Below are 16,854 nucleotides of genomic sequence, written 5' to 3' on the forward strand. Positions count from 1 at the left end.
AAAAAAAAAAAAAAAAAAAAAAAAAAAAAAAAAAAAAACACACCACACAACAGGTACTCCAGAGGGCAGCAATTCCATCAGGGCTCTGCTTAGCGGGGCGGCTGCGAAGGCTCTCAGTCTTCATCAGAGAGCGCCAAGTCCTCCACCACGTCCTCCTCTCCTTGCGCCAGCTGCTCGAGGTCGGCTCGCGACACCCTCTGCGCCCGCGGGCCCCGGGGACCCCGCGCGGCCTCCCCTGTGCGTGGAGAGAGAGGCGTAAATCCGCCGCTGCTGGGAGAGAGTGAGGCAGGTGCAGGCAGCTCCTTGCTAATTAATCCCAGACACTCATTAATTTCTCGGCGCCGCTGCCGCGCCGAGCGCTGCGGGATGCGCAGGGAAGCTCCCGCGGAGCCGTTGTGCCCCGGGCAAAACGGGGAGCGCTGCAGGGCAGGGGGCCAGGGGCTGGTGCGGAGCTGCGGGGCCGCCCCGCGAGCGGCGCCTGCGGCAGGGCGGGCAGCAGCCTCTGCCCGGCGCTGCAACGATGCTCGTGTGGAACAGGGGGCTGTGCGGAGCGGGCAGGAGCCGCAGGAGGGACGAGGGGCCGGGAGGACGGCTGAGGAAGGGCCCTGGAGCAGGAGCAGCCCTCCCGGCGCGGCAGCTTCCCGCCCTGGCTCCGTATCCATGCTCCAAGGGGCTCTGCTCCCCAGCACGGCGGGCAGGAGGTGCCACGAGGGAGCCTGGCACCAGGGGGACCAGAACGTGGCCGGGGAGCCTGCGTGAGGGGAAGGGCACACCGGGCTCGGGCACCCTTCCAGGCAGCCCGGGGTGGCACAGCTGGCACCGGGGCAGCGTTTCAGGCAGCTGCCGCCTCCCTGGAAGCCGCCGCTGCTGCCCCCCGCTCCCCTTCCCGCAACGCGGCCACTGCCCTGCTCACCCTCTGAGTCGCTGTCTTCCCATTCGTCGTCGTCCTCCTCCTCAACTTCGTACTCTCCCTCCTCCTCGTCGTCTTCCTCCTCCTCGCTGCTCTCTTCAGCGCTGCTGTCAGCTGGACTCGCCTTCGCTCCTGCCGCCTTCGTGGCCTTGGCTTTACCTGTAATTGGGTTTACCAAGTAAATGGCATTGCAGGGAGCAGCAGGCAGGCAGCGAACACGGAGGACCCAGTGTCTCTGTGCCCATGCTCACACCAAGGGGAAACTCAGCAGCTTTTCCAGGATTCCTGGCTGCAGGAGCCAATCCCAGCGCCGCAGCAGGGCCTGGACGCTCCACCTCATGCAGGGTCTTGGTGCACATTCCAGGGAGTTGGTGCACATCCTCAGTACCCTCCTCTTCCTCACGCCGCAGCAGGAGCTGGGCCACGTTAGTCCAGCAGCAAACGGCAGCGTCTGACCCTTCCTTCCACGTTCCTGCCCCCCAATCCTGGCATTAACCTGCTCTAACATGATTCCATGCAGGAGAAGGGAAGGAAGCCGTTCAAGCTCATTAGAGGCACCTGCTATGGACACATCCCTCATCACACACAGACCCAGCCAGGCGCTGCGGCCTCCCCTGCCCGCCTTTAATTGCCTCATGACAAGGCAGGCCCAGCACCTCTTCCCAAGCCATTAATAATTTCCAGGAGCCGCTGCCTTTCCCGCCCGGAGAGCTCAGCTGGTAAATGAGGGGAATGCAGGAACTTCCCCTCCGCCACGTATGGATTGAGCGAATCCACCCGCTCTGCAGCAGCCCCTGCCTTTCCCATGCTCGTTCCTGAAATGTGCTGAGCTTCTGGCTCCAGCCCTTAAAGCTGTGCATTATCCCGCACAAGACAGCCCTAAAAATACCCCAAAGTGCCCGCACCCACACAGCTTGTGGCCTGAACCACGAAGAAAAACATGGGACCTAAGTGGGACAAGCAGGCAGCAAAGAGGCTTGGTGCTGATGGACCCACACTGGAATTACAGCTGCATTCCACAGAGATTCCTCCATTAATAGATCCCACAAGGCCTGAGAAGCAAGAATGGACACTCGCCTGGATAGGAGGTGTTTTGCTATCGAGGCTCTGGGTCCTACTGCTAGTGCTGAAGTCGTGGTTACGACTGGCCAAGGATGTTAGGGAAGACCTTGCTGTTATTGCTGGTTGCTGCACGGGAAGAGGCTGCTGTGTGGAAGGCAGAGTGGCTGAGCAGGGTTTTGGTTGCTGTGAGCTCTGCCCCGCGTTAAGGAGCGGGGCTGGGGCTGCTCCTCGAGGTAGATGCCCTGCAGAAAACACCCTGCTACCAATGAAGGCTGCAGAGGCCATTCCTGACAACGCGCCTCTGTTTCTGTGCTAATTCCCAGGATTTACTCTCACACCTCGCAACCTGTGCGCGACAGACCAGGGCTCCACCTGCACACCAAGTCTCCCACTAAACAGGAAAGCCCTACATTCCTACACGGCTTGCTGGGAGGATTTGGAAAGCCTGTAGTATCTCATAAACTTCCAATTACAGAGACACCATGGAAGTTTTCCTCCAAGCCACACGGAGAACTTTTTAGGGAGATTCCACAATTTACTGTGGCCCCCTCGTGGTCACAGCCTGGGAGGGACATCACTCATTTCTTCCCAGATCCCTACCTTTCTCGGCCCATCAGGAATACTTACAAATAAATAAGTCAAAACTGTATGCACTGAAGGGACATTTCTCATCCAGCTAAGATCCCTCTAGCCAGCCCCAGTGATAGCCACTGTCTGCAGTAACTTGTGCCATGATCCTGGTATGGCATCGGGTAGAAAAACTTCCTTATTCCTACTCTATAGGTAGGAAATCTAACGTGCATTTCTTCAGCTGCACTCCCTGCTGGAAAGGATGGCAAACACCTCAGTTCTCCAAGGTCAGGGCAGAAAACGCACCAGCTATGAGCACAGGGAGAACTCACTCCTTGGAGAATCACGGTATAGACTGCAGCTACCTCTGAGGCCTCCAAGAACAGGCTCCAGTTTGGCCACATATTCCCTAGCCGGGGTCAGTGTCTGCGACAACAGGAAGGTGCTGAAGGGGAGGAGAGGGCCATGGAGGGGCACAAAAACCAGTGCAGGCTTTAAAATGAGCTGCAGTGACCGAAGAGAAAGAGGAGAGACACCTGAGCAAGGAGAACATGTGCCCAGCCCCATACCTTTCACAGGGAATCCAACACTTTCCTCTTCAGAGTCGCTCTCCAGCTCAAAGAGCTCCTTGAATTCCTTCTTATCTTCCTCCTTCTTTTCATCGTGCTTCTTACGTTTAATTTCTGGGAAGTTCAAGTCTTCCAGCTAGGAAAAACACAAACGAAGCAGCAGTTAGAACAAGCTTAGCTTGTGCTTTTAAACATACATTGCTGAGCTTAAACACGGGGCTTAGTTTTGCTCTGTATGTGCAGGCCACATGACCAAGAGGTTGTATCTGGCTCTTGCCAAGTAGGGGGACCAAGAGACACATCTGTGAGTCAGTTATAAAGGTGAATGATGTGTGCAAAGCACCACTGATCTTTACCCAATTAACTGCTTTTGCTAATGACATGCCAACCCCTGCTAGCATGCCATGGATAAAAATGCAAGAAATGCACCAAACTGTGCGTGCAGACTGTGCTGGCCACCACTGAAGGAGTAGCACTGCCCTGGTGCCGAAATCTGTGGCACCTCCAACCTTCTGTTTGGCTGCACATTTCAGCCCAGTTACATTACAAGGGGTTGAAGGTGCTTAAGCCAGGCCTACCCCCCAGCCTGGATGTTCACCAGCCCCCATGGAGCACAGCGAGCTGAGCCTGACCCAACGCAGCCCCAACGTAGACCCAACGTCTATGGGTCTATGTCATCAAGCCTAGATTGCAATGCCATCAAGCACTTGCAGTAGACACCACCTCGCTGCTCCGGGCATCCGGGCAGGATTTCCTTGCAAGGCCTCATGCCAAGGATCATTGGGATGCAAATTAAAGCCTGGGTGCGCTCCGCACTGCGTGCCTGGCCGCTCTCCTCCTGGGAAGTGCTCCCATTAGCACCCATTAGGCTGCTTGGAACCATTCGCCCCGCAACTAATAGTCATTTGCTGCCTCCCGACCATCAAGCCCAGTCCTCGCTGCCCTCCTCTCCCTGCTGGGAGCTTCCCCCTGCACACAGGGAGGCAACTCTGGGCAGCACCCGCTGCTCCCACAGCCAATTCCTGCCATTTCTCCCACCTCTTTTCATGGTTACGGGCCCCAGCTGGGCCCTATTGATCCTGGGAGCCGGGTACTTGCAAGCAAAAAGCTGCAGCATGAGGATGGAGAGTCCAGAGAAGGGGAGAGGGGAGCAAAGCACCAACTCCCGTTCGCAGGCTCCTAATTTTAAACCATTTTCCCACCTGCTCTAGGCTCCTATGCAAGATCTTTCCTCCCTGCCAAGCTCTTTCTGTGCCTGGAAGACATGTGAAGAAATCAGCACACGAGAGGCTCTGCAAACAGCAGCCTTTGCATGCCAGGGAAGAGACCCAGGAGGATCTTATTCTCCCTTCTCACTCACCCAGAGTGTAGGATAATTTCAGGGAATTTATCACTTGGTATGTTTTAAAATGGAAAATGCAGATACATGTGAGCAAAATGCCCTGTGCACAGAGGTGTAAGGGTCCAACTTTTTCAAGGAAGTGCAGAGGGGACATTTCCATCAACACTGTGGAAATACTTGCTCAGGACACATGTACAGCAGGTAGCACAGACTGTTATTTGGAATGTCTTAGGCATCAGGCACTATGAAAATAAAAACATGAGTCCTCATTTCCAAAAGCAGTTGGTTCTGGGTGACATTAGCCCCACTTGAGCCCAACCTAAGCCTACTAGAGAGGGGTTGAATCATCCTGAGAGGGGTAACCAACAGGACCCAACCCTCCAGTCGAGGGACTCAAGCTAAAGACACTAAGAACCCCTACCAAGCAAAGGAATGAGGGTCTGCATCCTCAGACACAGCCCGTGTTCATCAAACAGGAGCAGGGAATTGCTAATTTGGAGGCCAGTCTTTAATCCCCAGCTACGGGGTTAATATCTACAGAGTCTCCTGAAGCCGATTAATCTGCATCCCATTAAGAACCCTTGGGAAAAGCAAATGGGACAGGCAGAAGGGCCCGTGTTGTTACATAGGCAAGTTCCATAGCAGCTGATGTATTTTTTTGTTATGATTTTCTCCACGAAATGGCTGCTAATAGGCCATAGATTTTCCCAGCCCTAATGGGCCTCACGGTGCTCGCTCTCCTGCTGCTCTGCTCTCACAATGCTGCAGTATTAAGCTGCAAAGGCAACAGCCCCACTCACCAAGCAGGGACGCTGGACAGCCACGTGTCTTTCCAAAAGCTAACTCCCAAATCCACCTCTCCCTATAGTTTCTGTCTTCAAGCCACTTCCTCCAGGAGCAAACAAGTCTCAGCCTACCCCTGAGGGGTAGGGGGGAATAATCTTCTCAAACCCCCTAAACTAAAGGAATCGCCCCAAATGGGAGCTCTCTACCTCCATTTGTCCCTGCTACTCCAGGGAGCTCCAACTCCTCCCTTTAACATGGGGCTGGTCTACAGAAAAGGTTCATCTCCCTCCTTGCAATCGATGCTTCAGCACCAAAAGCTCCTAAAAGCAGGGTCACTTTGGGGAAAGGAGTCAGCCCCACTCGTAACAACCTCCTTTTCTGCTGGTTCTTAGCCCCACTGGGGTAACTGTTGCTGCAAAGGCCACATTCTCCAGCTGGGTCTGCAGAGCAAAAAAAAGGTCTCCGGCTGGTAGGCAGTTCCGAGCACATCCTAGGATATCCTATGTCTTCCACCACGCTCTGGGACTTGGCCCGGAGCCAACCACCCTAATGTCCCATTGATTATTTTAATTGTTCTCCACCATATGCTGGAAACACCAATTATATCTATTTCCTGCTCCTGGCCAACAGCCTGGCTCGGCTACTTTCGTTAAATTAGCCCTGAGCCAGCTTTCCTTGGGGCTCCTCACTTAGGAAAGCTCCCAGCTTTTGCATCCTGGAGCACAGTGCTAAGGGGAATGGCCAGGAATAGCCACACAGGAGGTGTGGGAAATGGCAACCTCAACGTTTCCATCCAGGCGGCAATTCCCAACCAGCCATTTGTAAGAGTGGAACAAAAAACTGCTCAGCAAAACCCATCTCTGATATTGTCCTTGTTATAACGGATGCATTTTCCCCCCTCCCTTTCTTGGGAAGCTAGGCCTATGAAAGCGGGGATGAAGAGACAGAACAGGCCCGTGGGCAGTGTCTGAAATTCAGAACTGCATCACATACCTTTCCAAACTGGAAAACCTGCACTGACAGGACACAGGGACATGGATACTGCTCCTAGAGACCCCAGCAAGACAGACCTCAGGGAGCTGAAGACAGTGGCTGTGTCCCCCAGGCCCTATCCATGCTCCTTCAAAGACATGCAGCCCAAGCAGCTCAACCCAAGCTCATCTCCCAGCAGCGGGGCTGCTTTTGGCCACCCAGCAGCCTGCTGCTAAGGCCATGCTTTCCTTTCCTCCCATGGCACAGCTGAACATGTACTAAGTTGGTGGTTTCATTCTTACTCTTTCTTTGCCACTGATTTCCAGCTGTATTTCCTTCTCCCTTAGCTTCTTCCACTGAGTGTAATACTTGGTCAGAGGTGTCCCCTCTTCTTTGACCTGCTTCTCCCATTGCTCCTGCGTGGAAAGAGAGAATACAAATTTCGGCAAGGTGCTCAAAGCAGAAGTTTTGCAACACAAAATACAAAACCTAGAGAGAACTGGACCTATTGTCTGGATTACCAAAGTGCCCAGAGGCTTTGCACTAGCCCACAGTTAGAAAAAGTCCATCTAATGCAAGAAAAGTGACAGGATGTATGAGCTGGAACTGAAAAAGAAGGAAGGGAACAAGCAGCAAGAACAGAGATTAGCACAGATCCAGAAAGAGCCTCCAGAAGCCAGAGCTGGGAACAAATACACGGTGCTGTGTGGGCAGCTGGGGAGGTGGACGGGGACAAGGAGGAGCAAATCATCCCCAGACCCTACAGCTTAATAACACTCCTTAACAGAGCCCGAATCAGCTCTGCCTCTAGGCTGCCGAGCCTCAAAGCCAGGGGCCTCTCCTTGTTGTAGCCTGCGAGCCAAAGTGTGTGGAGAAGACTGTTCAGAGAGCAGTGCGTGAGGAATGGGATAGAGAGAGCAGAATAGGATAGGAAAGATCCTTGGGTTTCACAAAGAAGCAAGGAGTTGGTGAAGGCTGGCAAGCAGCACACACCAGTCTGCACCAGCTCTTGACCTGGCCCAAAACCAAGAGGGAAGAAGAGGCTCTGCAGCTGCAGGAGCTGAACTTTGTCCGTTGAAGGATGACCAGCCCGTGTCACTGCTCTCCAGTGGCAAGGAATCTATTTATCCCAGCGGCTCTGGCAGAACCCTCAGCTTCCCGCCGCTCCCACTCATCCCGCCCGGCACTTCCCAAGGAGGGTGAAGTCACCACGTGAACACGAGGCTTGGCCCAGGCTGCCAGCTGTCATCAATCTGGGTGTTGACGCTGCCAACAGCCTCCCAAGAAAGGCTTCAGAAGGTCAGAAGTCTATTTGGTTTGGGCAACTTTAGTTTTAAAGGGTGCTGGATCCACAGATCCGTCTCCTTCCCACTCTTCCCTGTTGAGCAGGGTCCAGTGCTAAGGAAGCTACAGCCAGAGTTGCTCATTTTGCTCCTGGATTCAACTTCAGCTGCATCTTCCCCTCCTCCTGGCTCCCCTCCACAGCCAACACCTAGGAGGGGCCATTCAACAGCCCCTGCACATTAAATACAACATCACACCCCACGCTCCCTGTAGCGCTGGGTCCAGTCTCCAGACTATTTCTTCCTCAAAATCATCTAATACAGACCCTTGGACCAAGTACAGCGTTCCTACAACGCTGCCACTCCTCGGTGATTGCAGAACCACTCACCCTCAGGACTGCTCTTCTCCCCATTTACAGCCAATCCCTCCTGCAAAAGCTGGATTTCAGTGCATTGCATGGAAGGACTAGCTCAGAATTTGGGCTCTGCTTCCTAGAGGAGAACCAGCAAAAACACAGGGATGCGAATACCAGAGAGCATTTGCTTTCAATTGCTCTTGCTGGCAAGGGCGACATGCAAATTCTTTTGGCCTCTTTTCTTCCTCTCCCCTCACTCCCCCTCTTCCCTTCCCTTTTCCGGCAGCGTTTGCTGATGGGAAGGGCCAACATCCCACATATGTTGCAGACAGCCTGGCAATCTCAGCCCAGACTTTTAGGGGCACTCGGAAACACTCTGCAAAGCGCTGCCTTTGCCAGGGCTTTGGAAACGAGCACCATCTGTTTGCAAAGGAGTGTCGGAAAATACATGGCGCCCGTGCCCAAGATCTGCTCCTTGGGCACAAAAAAATAAGCAGTCACTTCCATAGGGTGGAAAGGACGTGGAGAGGGGCCTGGATAGCACTTTGCACCATTGCTGTGTCCCCTTCAGCAGCTCAGGAGCAGTCCTGACAAAGCAGAGCCTGTCTCTCCCACCCTTCAATCCACATGAATCCATAATTCCAGCAGCAAGAGTCCCATCCAGAAGAGGATCTACCCATCCCAAAGACAAGCAAAACTTCATTAACCAGGTTTCCTTTGGGCTTCATTATTGCAGGGCCTGGATTTCAAATAGCTCCATTTAGCAGGTCAACAGGTTCCAGAAGAACGGAGCACGGCCAAAGAAAATGTTTTGAAGACATAAAATGGAATCTCTTGACACTATTTTACCCCATCTCTCTGAGGACTTGGCTTGGAGCAGGGAAAACAAAAGGCACTACCTCCCCTTGGGCACATTAGCAGACTGAAGAACCCATGTCACATCTCTCAAGCCTGAAAGACCCCGGCACAGGATTATATTGCCCTTCCCTGCCCTCATCTACCAGGCATTTCACAGGCAATTAGAACAGGTACCATTTCCAAGCCCTAAAAGGAGGGACTTTAACCCCTGCAGAAATACTATTTACAGATCACAGGCCAGGAAGCAGAGAGAACAGCAAGGGAGGGTTGTCCTTCTCCAGGTCCACGGTAATAACTTCCTTATGGGAAGACTCTGGAGCCCATTACCTCTTGGAATGACGTAAAGGGCAGCTCAACTCTGCTTGTTCCACGTGTAACCCACCCTTTTATAGAGGGTTTCTTGAGATACTTTAACCTTGCTCAACCCGTGTTGCCTTCTGCCATCCCAAAGATGGAATTGGCCTTAGATTCAGCTCAAACAGTCATTTCCCAAGGACATGTCCCAAAGGGAGGCACATCCACAGAGGTGTGAGTGTCAGAAACATCAGAAGAGGGTAATTTCTGGATTGTTTTCCATGAAGCTCTGCCTCCCGTTCAACACCAGCAACTGGAGCCTCACTGGCTTTCCAGGGAGCCCAAATCCAAGTACGGACTCACCACAGCCTCCCTGCGGGCCACGCCAAACGGCGCTTTCTGGCGCTTGCTGGAGATGTAGGCAGAGTTTTCCTGTAGCTTCTCCAGGAGCTGCCGCATGGGCTTGCAGTAGTTGGCAATCTTGCATTCCTTCAGGAAAGATTTTAGCTAGAAGGGGGAAAAAGAAGGAAAGCGATGGGATGGTTTCCATAAACAGATGCCCTCAGGAAAAATACATCGCCCACCCTCAGTGGCAGGAACATGGGGCGTCTTTTCCCTTCGATTTATTCTATACATTCCAATGTATCTCCCATATTCAACCGTGGAGGGTCCTGCTAGCCTGGGTTGAAAGGATGCAAAGAGCGGCAGTGACAGACCAGATGTTTGTACACAGCCTGAATTAAAACCCAGCTTTTTCAATCAATTTGAGTGCACTTCTTTCCGGCAGGACATCTCGAAAAGTCTCTGTTCCTCAGGGCTTCAGTTCCCACACTGAGATCAGGAATAACAGCGGGTACCTGGGGATGCTGGTCAGCCAAAAGCACAGGGAAGCCAAGACTGCAGTGGGAAAAGGTGTCTGCGGGTGAAATTTATAGCACGCTGGTGGATACTGAGGTGGGGATGCTGAATAGGTGACGCTGTTGACACTGAAGGGAGGGATTGAAGCAGAGATTGAGAAGGCAGCGAGACTGGCACAGACCGCGGGAGGCTGTGGGCTGGAGCGAAGGGTTTTTAGGGCTGCTGTGGGTCAGGACAGAAGCACCACAGAGTCAGCTGGGGTCATGTTTGCTTCGTGTCTGACCAAGCCAACCCCAACCGGCAATTCTCTTTTCTCAGGAGCGCAAACTCACAGTGCCACCACACAAAAACCTACGGATTTCCTGTGTGGAGCCTCGCACAACGTGTGCCTGGATAATTCCTCCTTGTAGACCCAAGGCCTTACAAGGAAGAGCCAGACTACCAGGAAACCACAAAATCCACTGTTATGTGACAGGGAAAGGGCATCCTACTCGCACAGAATTGGCCCCTGCAACATCTCTGAGCAGGATAAACACTTCCCTCCTCTCACACATTCAGCTTATTTCACTGCAAACAGATCAAGGGTGTTTTTTCTTTCACTTCAACAGTCTTATCCTCAGCAAGACCTTATTCTCCCCACCAAAAACATCTCCCTCCCAATGCAAACTACCCTCCAGCGTCACTGTACTGCTCCAAACCAGAAGTTCAGGCAGCAGCAGATACTCTTGCCGACAAAGAGAGCTGGGAATGTACAGGCTGATCCATTGCTTGAATGTTACTTTGGTCTCTACTAACACTTCCAAGGGTCTCCCGACAATTTTCTGGACAGCTCTCCAACTTTGGCAGGGCAGACTCTGTGCTGGTGCCAAATACACACTACACTGCACTTGCTTTACAGAAATAAACCTGAAAAAAAGGAAATGTTTAACCACAGCGGAGCCTTCCCCTCAACCGGGACCTGCTGATGCTATCAAGGCGCAGATAATGGCTTTTTAGACAGCAAATTCAGTCCTATCTTGTCTCCTTTTGGCTTTAAAAGTTCCACCTAAGAGGGAGCTCGGGGAAGGAGGAAGAGGTCTCCCCTCCCGTCAGGTCTGCACATTGGCTTGATCTTACCCGTCAATCGGGTGGTAATTAATGTTAATCCAGATGTGACACGCACAGCTGGCCCCTCTCAGCAGGGTGCTGCTCTGATGGGTGCTCTGCTGTGACCTGCTGCTCACTGCATGCGCACAGACCATCTACTATCCCTGAGCAGCAGGGGCCTCTCCATGTCCTTTATCCCCAAGATAGCTCCAGCCACACTCGTTCACTCCAAAAACCTGGGATAAAATAGACAACTTGGCTCTATTTCACAAAGCAAGCAGCCTATCAAATAAGTATAGAGAAACCATCAGCAAAACTATCCTGCTGCTAGTCAAATTTGTCCCATTCTCTCCCCCATTTTCTAAAATATTTATTTTTAGAGGCTGCATATTTATTTCTACTGAGGGATGCATTTGTCATTCAATTTCTCTCGCTCGAGCCCCACAGCTGCAGCCCCAGATCCATTTCATCCGCTGGCACATACATTATCATTTCTCTTTCATTGCAGAAGTGTCACCAGAAATCCTGCAAAAATCTCAGGCTCTATCTGTGCAGTTTGGTGCCGTGCGGTGGCTCTCGGCGCCGTCTGCTTCAGTTCTTCCTTCCCCCTCTTCCCCCCTGCAATCTCTCCCAGCCCTGCTGCTACCTGCCGTGGACGTTAACAAGAGGTAATGAGATCTCGGGCCTGTGTTAAGAGGCAAGGAACAAGCAAGAAGCCAAAAGAAGACAGATGAGAGAAGGACGAAGGGGCTTTGGGGTGTATTTGTCCACTCTGCCAAATATTACAATCGTACCTTTCCTGAATAAAAGCAATCAGAAGCGTGTGTATTTGTGCGGTCAAGACCCAGTGTCTGCTCCCAGCGAGGCAGCTCTGCGATCAGCGGGATTGATTCTGTTGACCCGCCAGCCTTAAACACCAATGGTTTATACCAGCAGAGACCACAGCAAAAGCCCAGCTCCTCTTACTGTAAATGACGCAGGGAGCTATAAATGATCTGGAGCAGCTGGCCTTTTGTGTTCCAGGGATCCTAAATCAACCCCAATGCTCCACTCACAAAAAAACAGAGTGAATGTTCAACTGGGAGCAGAGACCAGCAGCAGGAGCGGCTGCTGGCGCCAGGACCGGCACCTCCCGTCCTTCTGCCTGGCTCATGCCATCCCCTGCCTCCATCCAGCACTACCCTTGGCTGTGCTCACCGTCTCCCCTTTAACCTTCTACTCTGCTCTGTGATGCCAATTGTGTGTTGGGAGAGGAAGGAAAGGCTCCTCTGAGCATCCCGATGCCTGGGATCTGTGCTCCGAGCTCCTCCGCAGCCTGTGGAAAGAGCAGCCGCGGGGCCGTCCCAGACACTGGGCAGAGCAGCAGCCTTTGAACCTTCTCCCTCCCCTCCTGCCTCTGCTTTCCTTTGATCTGCCCTGGTGCTTCCTGCCTTCCAGGCAGGGAGGTTTTCGAGTGCAGTCTGAAGGCAGCTCAGCCTCGCTTCTCCGCAAGCCGCTGACCAGGAGACGAGGAATGCACCCCGCGCCAGCTGGAATCCAGCCCTCACAACGAGGCACCGGGAGAAGTGTGAGCTCATCGGGAGGGGAAGCAGCGGCACAGATGGATTTTTATAGTTAACTGGAACCATTCCAGGGGAAAAGCCTTCCCCCGCACGCTTCCCCGAAGACTTTTGTGATTTTGGGAAGCTAACCTCAGCACCCCGGCCCAGCAGACGCCACGAGGTCAGCGGCAGCCAAGCAGCAATCCGATAGCACTAATTCCCTGCAGGAACACCGGCTGGTCGCGGGGCGCGTTTGGAGGCCACGGGGAGCTCGGTGCCAGCGGGCGTGTTTCGCTGCAGCTAGAACATCGGCTCCGACAGCGTCGCTGCTCCCGACAGCTGCTGGCTGGGAGGGAAAGGCTCCGCGGAGCCGCGCGGAGCGCAGGGAGCGCCTGTCAGCTCGGATTAGCCAAGGCAGCGCCGTGCCAGGCTGCGGGGCCCCGGCCAAGAGCCGCGCGCCTGGCAGATGCTACAGCGGGAGGCAGGAAGGCGCGGATCCGCCTCCGGAGCAGCCGCGGGCGCCCACCGAGTCGCCGCTCCGCGACAACCGCAGACATCCTGGCAACGGGGTACGGAGACGGACAGGCCAACGGGGGATGGAGGTGAACGGGCCAAGGGGCTACGGAGATGGACAGGTTAAGGGCAGCAAAGCAAAGCAGGGAGGCGTGTGTTGAACAGAGTAGAGCAGCAACGTGGTGCCAAAACTGTGCAACACCTGCTGCTTAGGAGTTAAAAATAGACAGGACGGGGAGGAAGGGAGGAACAAGAGTTCTAAGGTATGTGCACTGAACAAATTCACTGCTCAAAGCACAGCGGTCAGAGCCCATTCAAGACGGAAGCCATGCAGCTAATGATGGTTGGGAAGGGTTTTACCTGACACAGCGGTGGCCGTGCAGCGCTGCGAGATGGTGCTGTTGTGCACAGGGAGCTGGGCCAAACAGCAAGGAGGACCCTGCACAAAGCAACAGCAGCAGACGGGGAAAAGGCACTGCTGTTGGCTGCAGGGAGGACGAGGGACAGGGAGAGAGCAAGTCTGCTGTTTTGCGTGGAAGGGCTTACGAAAGGGTCCCTGTGGATGGGGATAGCGTGAAGCAGGTTGCCATCTTGTGGAGATCCGCAGGGTAAGGGAAGGCACAGGGATCACTTTGAGAAAATGCAATGGTTTGGACAACTCTAAACTGCCAAGAGCCCATCTACACTCACTAGTCACAAACGCATCTCCTTCAGCCCTGCTTTGCCTCCCAAGAGCGTAGCTACAAGCACTTCATCCTGTATCAGGTGGGATCCCTCTGCTTCTCCTCAAGAATACCCCAAAATGCAAAGAAAAAAAATACAGGGGAAAAAAAAGGCAGATCTCCCCTCATACTGTGAGGACTGCCTAGAGCTCACCATTAATGTAAGTGGCCTTATGGCCCTCTGCCCACATTCATGGCATGCCCAAGAGCGGTCTTACACCTTACCTGAATGATAGTGGGGAGAACCAGCTCTGGGAATCCAATGCTGTAGGCCTGGCAATGGACATACTCAAGGATCAGGTCGTACAGCTGCTCAATGAGTCCATCCTGAGCAGGGGAAACAAGAAAGAGAGACATTGGGAGCTAAATCCTTCACCTCCCAGGTTGGGGAACGAGTCTCCAATGCTATGGAACAGAATCACAAAAACCATCTCTAAGGCAATTTTGTGCTGCTTATAGGGAAAGTTTTCTCCTGAGGGTTTGTGCTGCTGGCACTAAGGTTCCACTTACTCGGAAGGCTTTCTCCTGCAGGTTGGCATTAGAGAGCTTCAAAATCACCGCAAAGTTTATAGGTTTAGCGCTCATACGGCCGGGCTTCTTGTTGAAATCCACTTGCTGGAAAATCTGCCACAGAAGAAAGAGAGTTTAAAGATGATCACACCACAGAACAGGACAGGTGCCAACTGACTCTGAGAGTAGCTGTCCTTGGGTAGCAATGCTAAGGGGACAATGCAGAAACCCCAATCCCTGCCTGCCTGTTTGGATCATACCCCCCAGTCTTTCTTAGTGCCCTATTGAGAGATAGTTAAGGAGGAAACAAAAAGCACCCCTGAAGAGATCTGAGAACAAAAGATGCTATAGAAGTGTGAAGCAAAATGAAAAACACAACAGCACAAGAACTGAAAATCTATTCCTCAGCAGATCCACACTTCTAATTGTCAGAAAGATTGTACTAAAAGCTTAAGTATATTTTGGAGCTGTCCCTTAAGATGAGTTGCTTTTCTATGGAAAGACCAGGCATTACTTAAAGCAAATCTATTATCCCTTTTTTGTCAACGAAGGAATTGCCTGAATTCTCCCAGGCAGTAAAGGGACCAGCAAGTCCTTTTCACAAACACCCCTTGCCAAACAAGGCTTCTGTTAAACACATTTCCCCCTGCAGCCCCTTGTATCAGCTACACCTGAGCAGCCTTTATACAAAGACATTTTATCTTCTGTGGACACATCCAATTTTACAGCACGGGACGTGGGAGAAACTGCCCCTTTTCCAGGGTCTGAGAAGAGGCCACGCACACCACTCAAAGTGAACATCAAGCACATTCAAGCTCTGGGTGCAGCTGGATACCCACTGTTCTGGTGCATAAATGTCAAATGACAGACCTGCAGTTCTGCTTTTGGGTTTCTCTACAGCATTCTTTAATAATTAAAACGGGGAGAACTGTATTTCTAAGAGAGAAGGTACAACACATACACACTACATAAAAGAAGAGGGAAAAAAAGGAAGTTTATACATAGGTGTGTGGCCAGCTCTCCAGGGTGACATCCCAAGGTTGGTCTTAATTAAGAAGTGCCATTACTGCCTTCAAACTTTACACAACGTAAGCAAGGCCAAAGACTCTGATCATCTTTCCCCTACTCCTCCTTTCTGTGAGGCGTTTCCCAGCTTTACTGGGCGGAGGACAGTGTGAATCGAGGAGAACTTTCCTTATGCACTTCCTAAAAAGGCCGCATCTAGAATTTCCCCACCTCAAAGGTACTCAGCTCTAGAATCCAGAACCTTTTTGCAGCTCAATCTTGCACAGGAAACCTCCTCCCTTCATCCTGTGCAGCACCACAACACTTGAGAGCAGAGCCCGAGCAGCCCAACAGCAGGGGAATGCAGCACACTGATTGCTAGATGATTAGGTGGGGGCAAAGAAGGTCGTTCAGGTCACACGGATGCCCCCAGGCCAGAAAAGCACAGAGATGACTATTGATTTTTTTGTATTTTATTCCTCGGCCCAGGTTGTCTGGGAGGGAGGGACAAGCTTGGTGCCTTGTGAAAGCAAAGAGCCCCAGCTCGCCTAGGGAATTGACGCTATAAACCTCGTTATGCACACTTATTTCTTTGGCCAAAAAAGCAATATTGATCCCCGAAGGTCGGATGCATTAAGGGAAATGGTGTCAGGCTCTGCGGGATCCTAATGTAACACTAGGTGAGCAGGGAAATGCAGCCAGAGGTCTGAAAACCTGCCTCCCAGGAGGGGCTAGGAGGGCTGTCAAAGCACGTGGCGGGGAGAAAAATCACATTTCTCAACCCAGTCCCAAGAAGGAGGAAGGAACTAACAGCCAGGCTGAAAGAGAGGGTGACACAGAGGGAGCCTGTGGCAGGTTGGAAAGGCAAAAGCGCATTCCAAATCCCTGGGGACTTCCGTTTCAGATACGCAGCTTCCTTCAAAGAGGCTCAAGTCACTTAAACAACACAGCAAAAATAAATAAATAAATAAATAGTCCTTTCTGAGCACGTCAAGGTTAACCTTCCTCCTCATCCTCGGCAGAAATTCATTTTAAATGGGCATAGCAAGTGTGCCCAGAGGGAGATTTCCACCTTGCTTAACGACACTTGCCTTGCAGGAAGCGAGCCACCAGGTCTCCTGTAGGGAAACCAGTGCCAGTCCCAAAATAACTGAAGCACGGAGAAAAAACAGAAAACGTCTGCAAATTAACAGGCCCTTCAAGGGGAAAAGCAATACATAAAGCTCACAAATGTCACAAACCCGCGTGATGGGATCAGAAGCGGTCGGGAGCTTACGGATGCTGGGGAAAAGCTCAGTGTGGGGAGTGGTAACATCTGGCTGGAGCCTGACACACCAATTGGAGTCAAAGTGTCAGGGGTCAGAACACAAAAATGGGGGGAAAGCTCTGAAAGGGAAAGGTTTCAAGTCTCAGAGCATAAAAACTGTTCTACCTGCAAGCCCCACTATCTCGCAATATGTAAAGGAGATGTTTCTGTCACTAAATCTGCCTGGCAGAATGTCAAGTATGAACGAGTAAGAGGAAGGAAGCAGGCAGAGGCACACGGGCCAGGGAGCAGCAGCAGCAGGCAGAGGACAGGCAGGAGGAGATTTATAAACATCACTGGCTTCCACAGAC

At 52.4% G+C, this 16,854-nt stretch overlaps 1 protein-coding gene across 1 annotated transcript in view; it reads right to left on the bottom strand.

Moving 5' to 3' along the window:
- Positions 1-30: 30 nt before the first annotated feature.
- The window catches only part of NOC2L (NOC2 like nucleolar associated transcriptional repressor), a 28,229-nt gene continuing 11,405 nt past the window's right edge, over positions 31-16,854 (bottom strand). Inside the window, exons 12-18 of the mRNA XM_026051076.1 lie at positions 14,233-14,346; positions 13,948-14,049; positions 9,366-9,509; positions 6,514-6,627; positions 3,112-3,247; positions 914-1,069; positions 31-235 (exon numbers count right to left, since the gene is read on the bottom strand). Coding sequence (XP_025906861.1) covers positions 114-235; positions 914-1,069; positions 3,112-3,247; positions 6,514-6,627; positions 9,366-9,509; positions 13,948-14,049; positions 14,233-14,346 — 888 coding nt within the window. The 3' untranslated portion in view covers positions 31-113. The remainder of the gene's footprint in view (positions 236-913; positions 1,070-3,111; positions 3,248-6,513; positions 6,628-9,365; positions 9,510-13,947; positions 14,050-14,232; positions 14,347-16,854) is intronic.

The sequence above is a fragment of the Nothoprocta perdicaria genome, unplaced genomic scaffold, assembly GCF_003342845.1.
Source record: "Nothoprocta perdicaria isolate Ctin4 unplaced genomic scaffold, notPer1 scaffold_72, whole genome shotgun sequence".
NCBI lineage: Eukaryota > Metazoa > Chordata > Aves > Tinamiformes > Tinamidae > Nothoprocta > Nothoprocta perdicaria.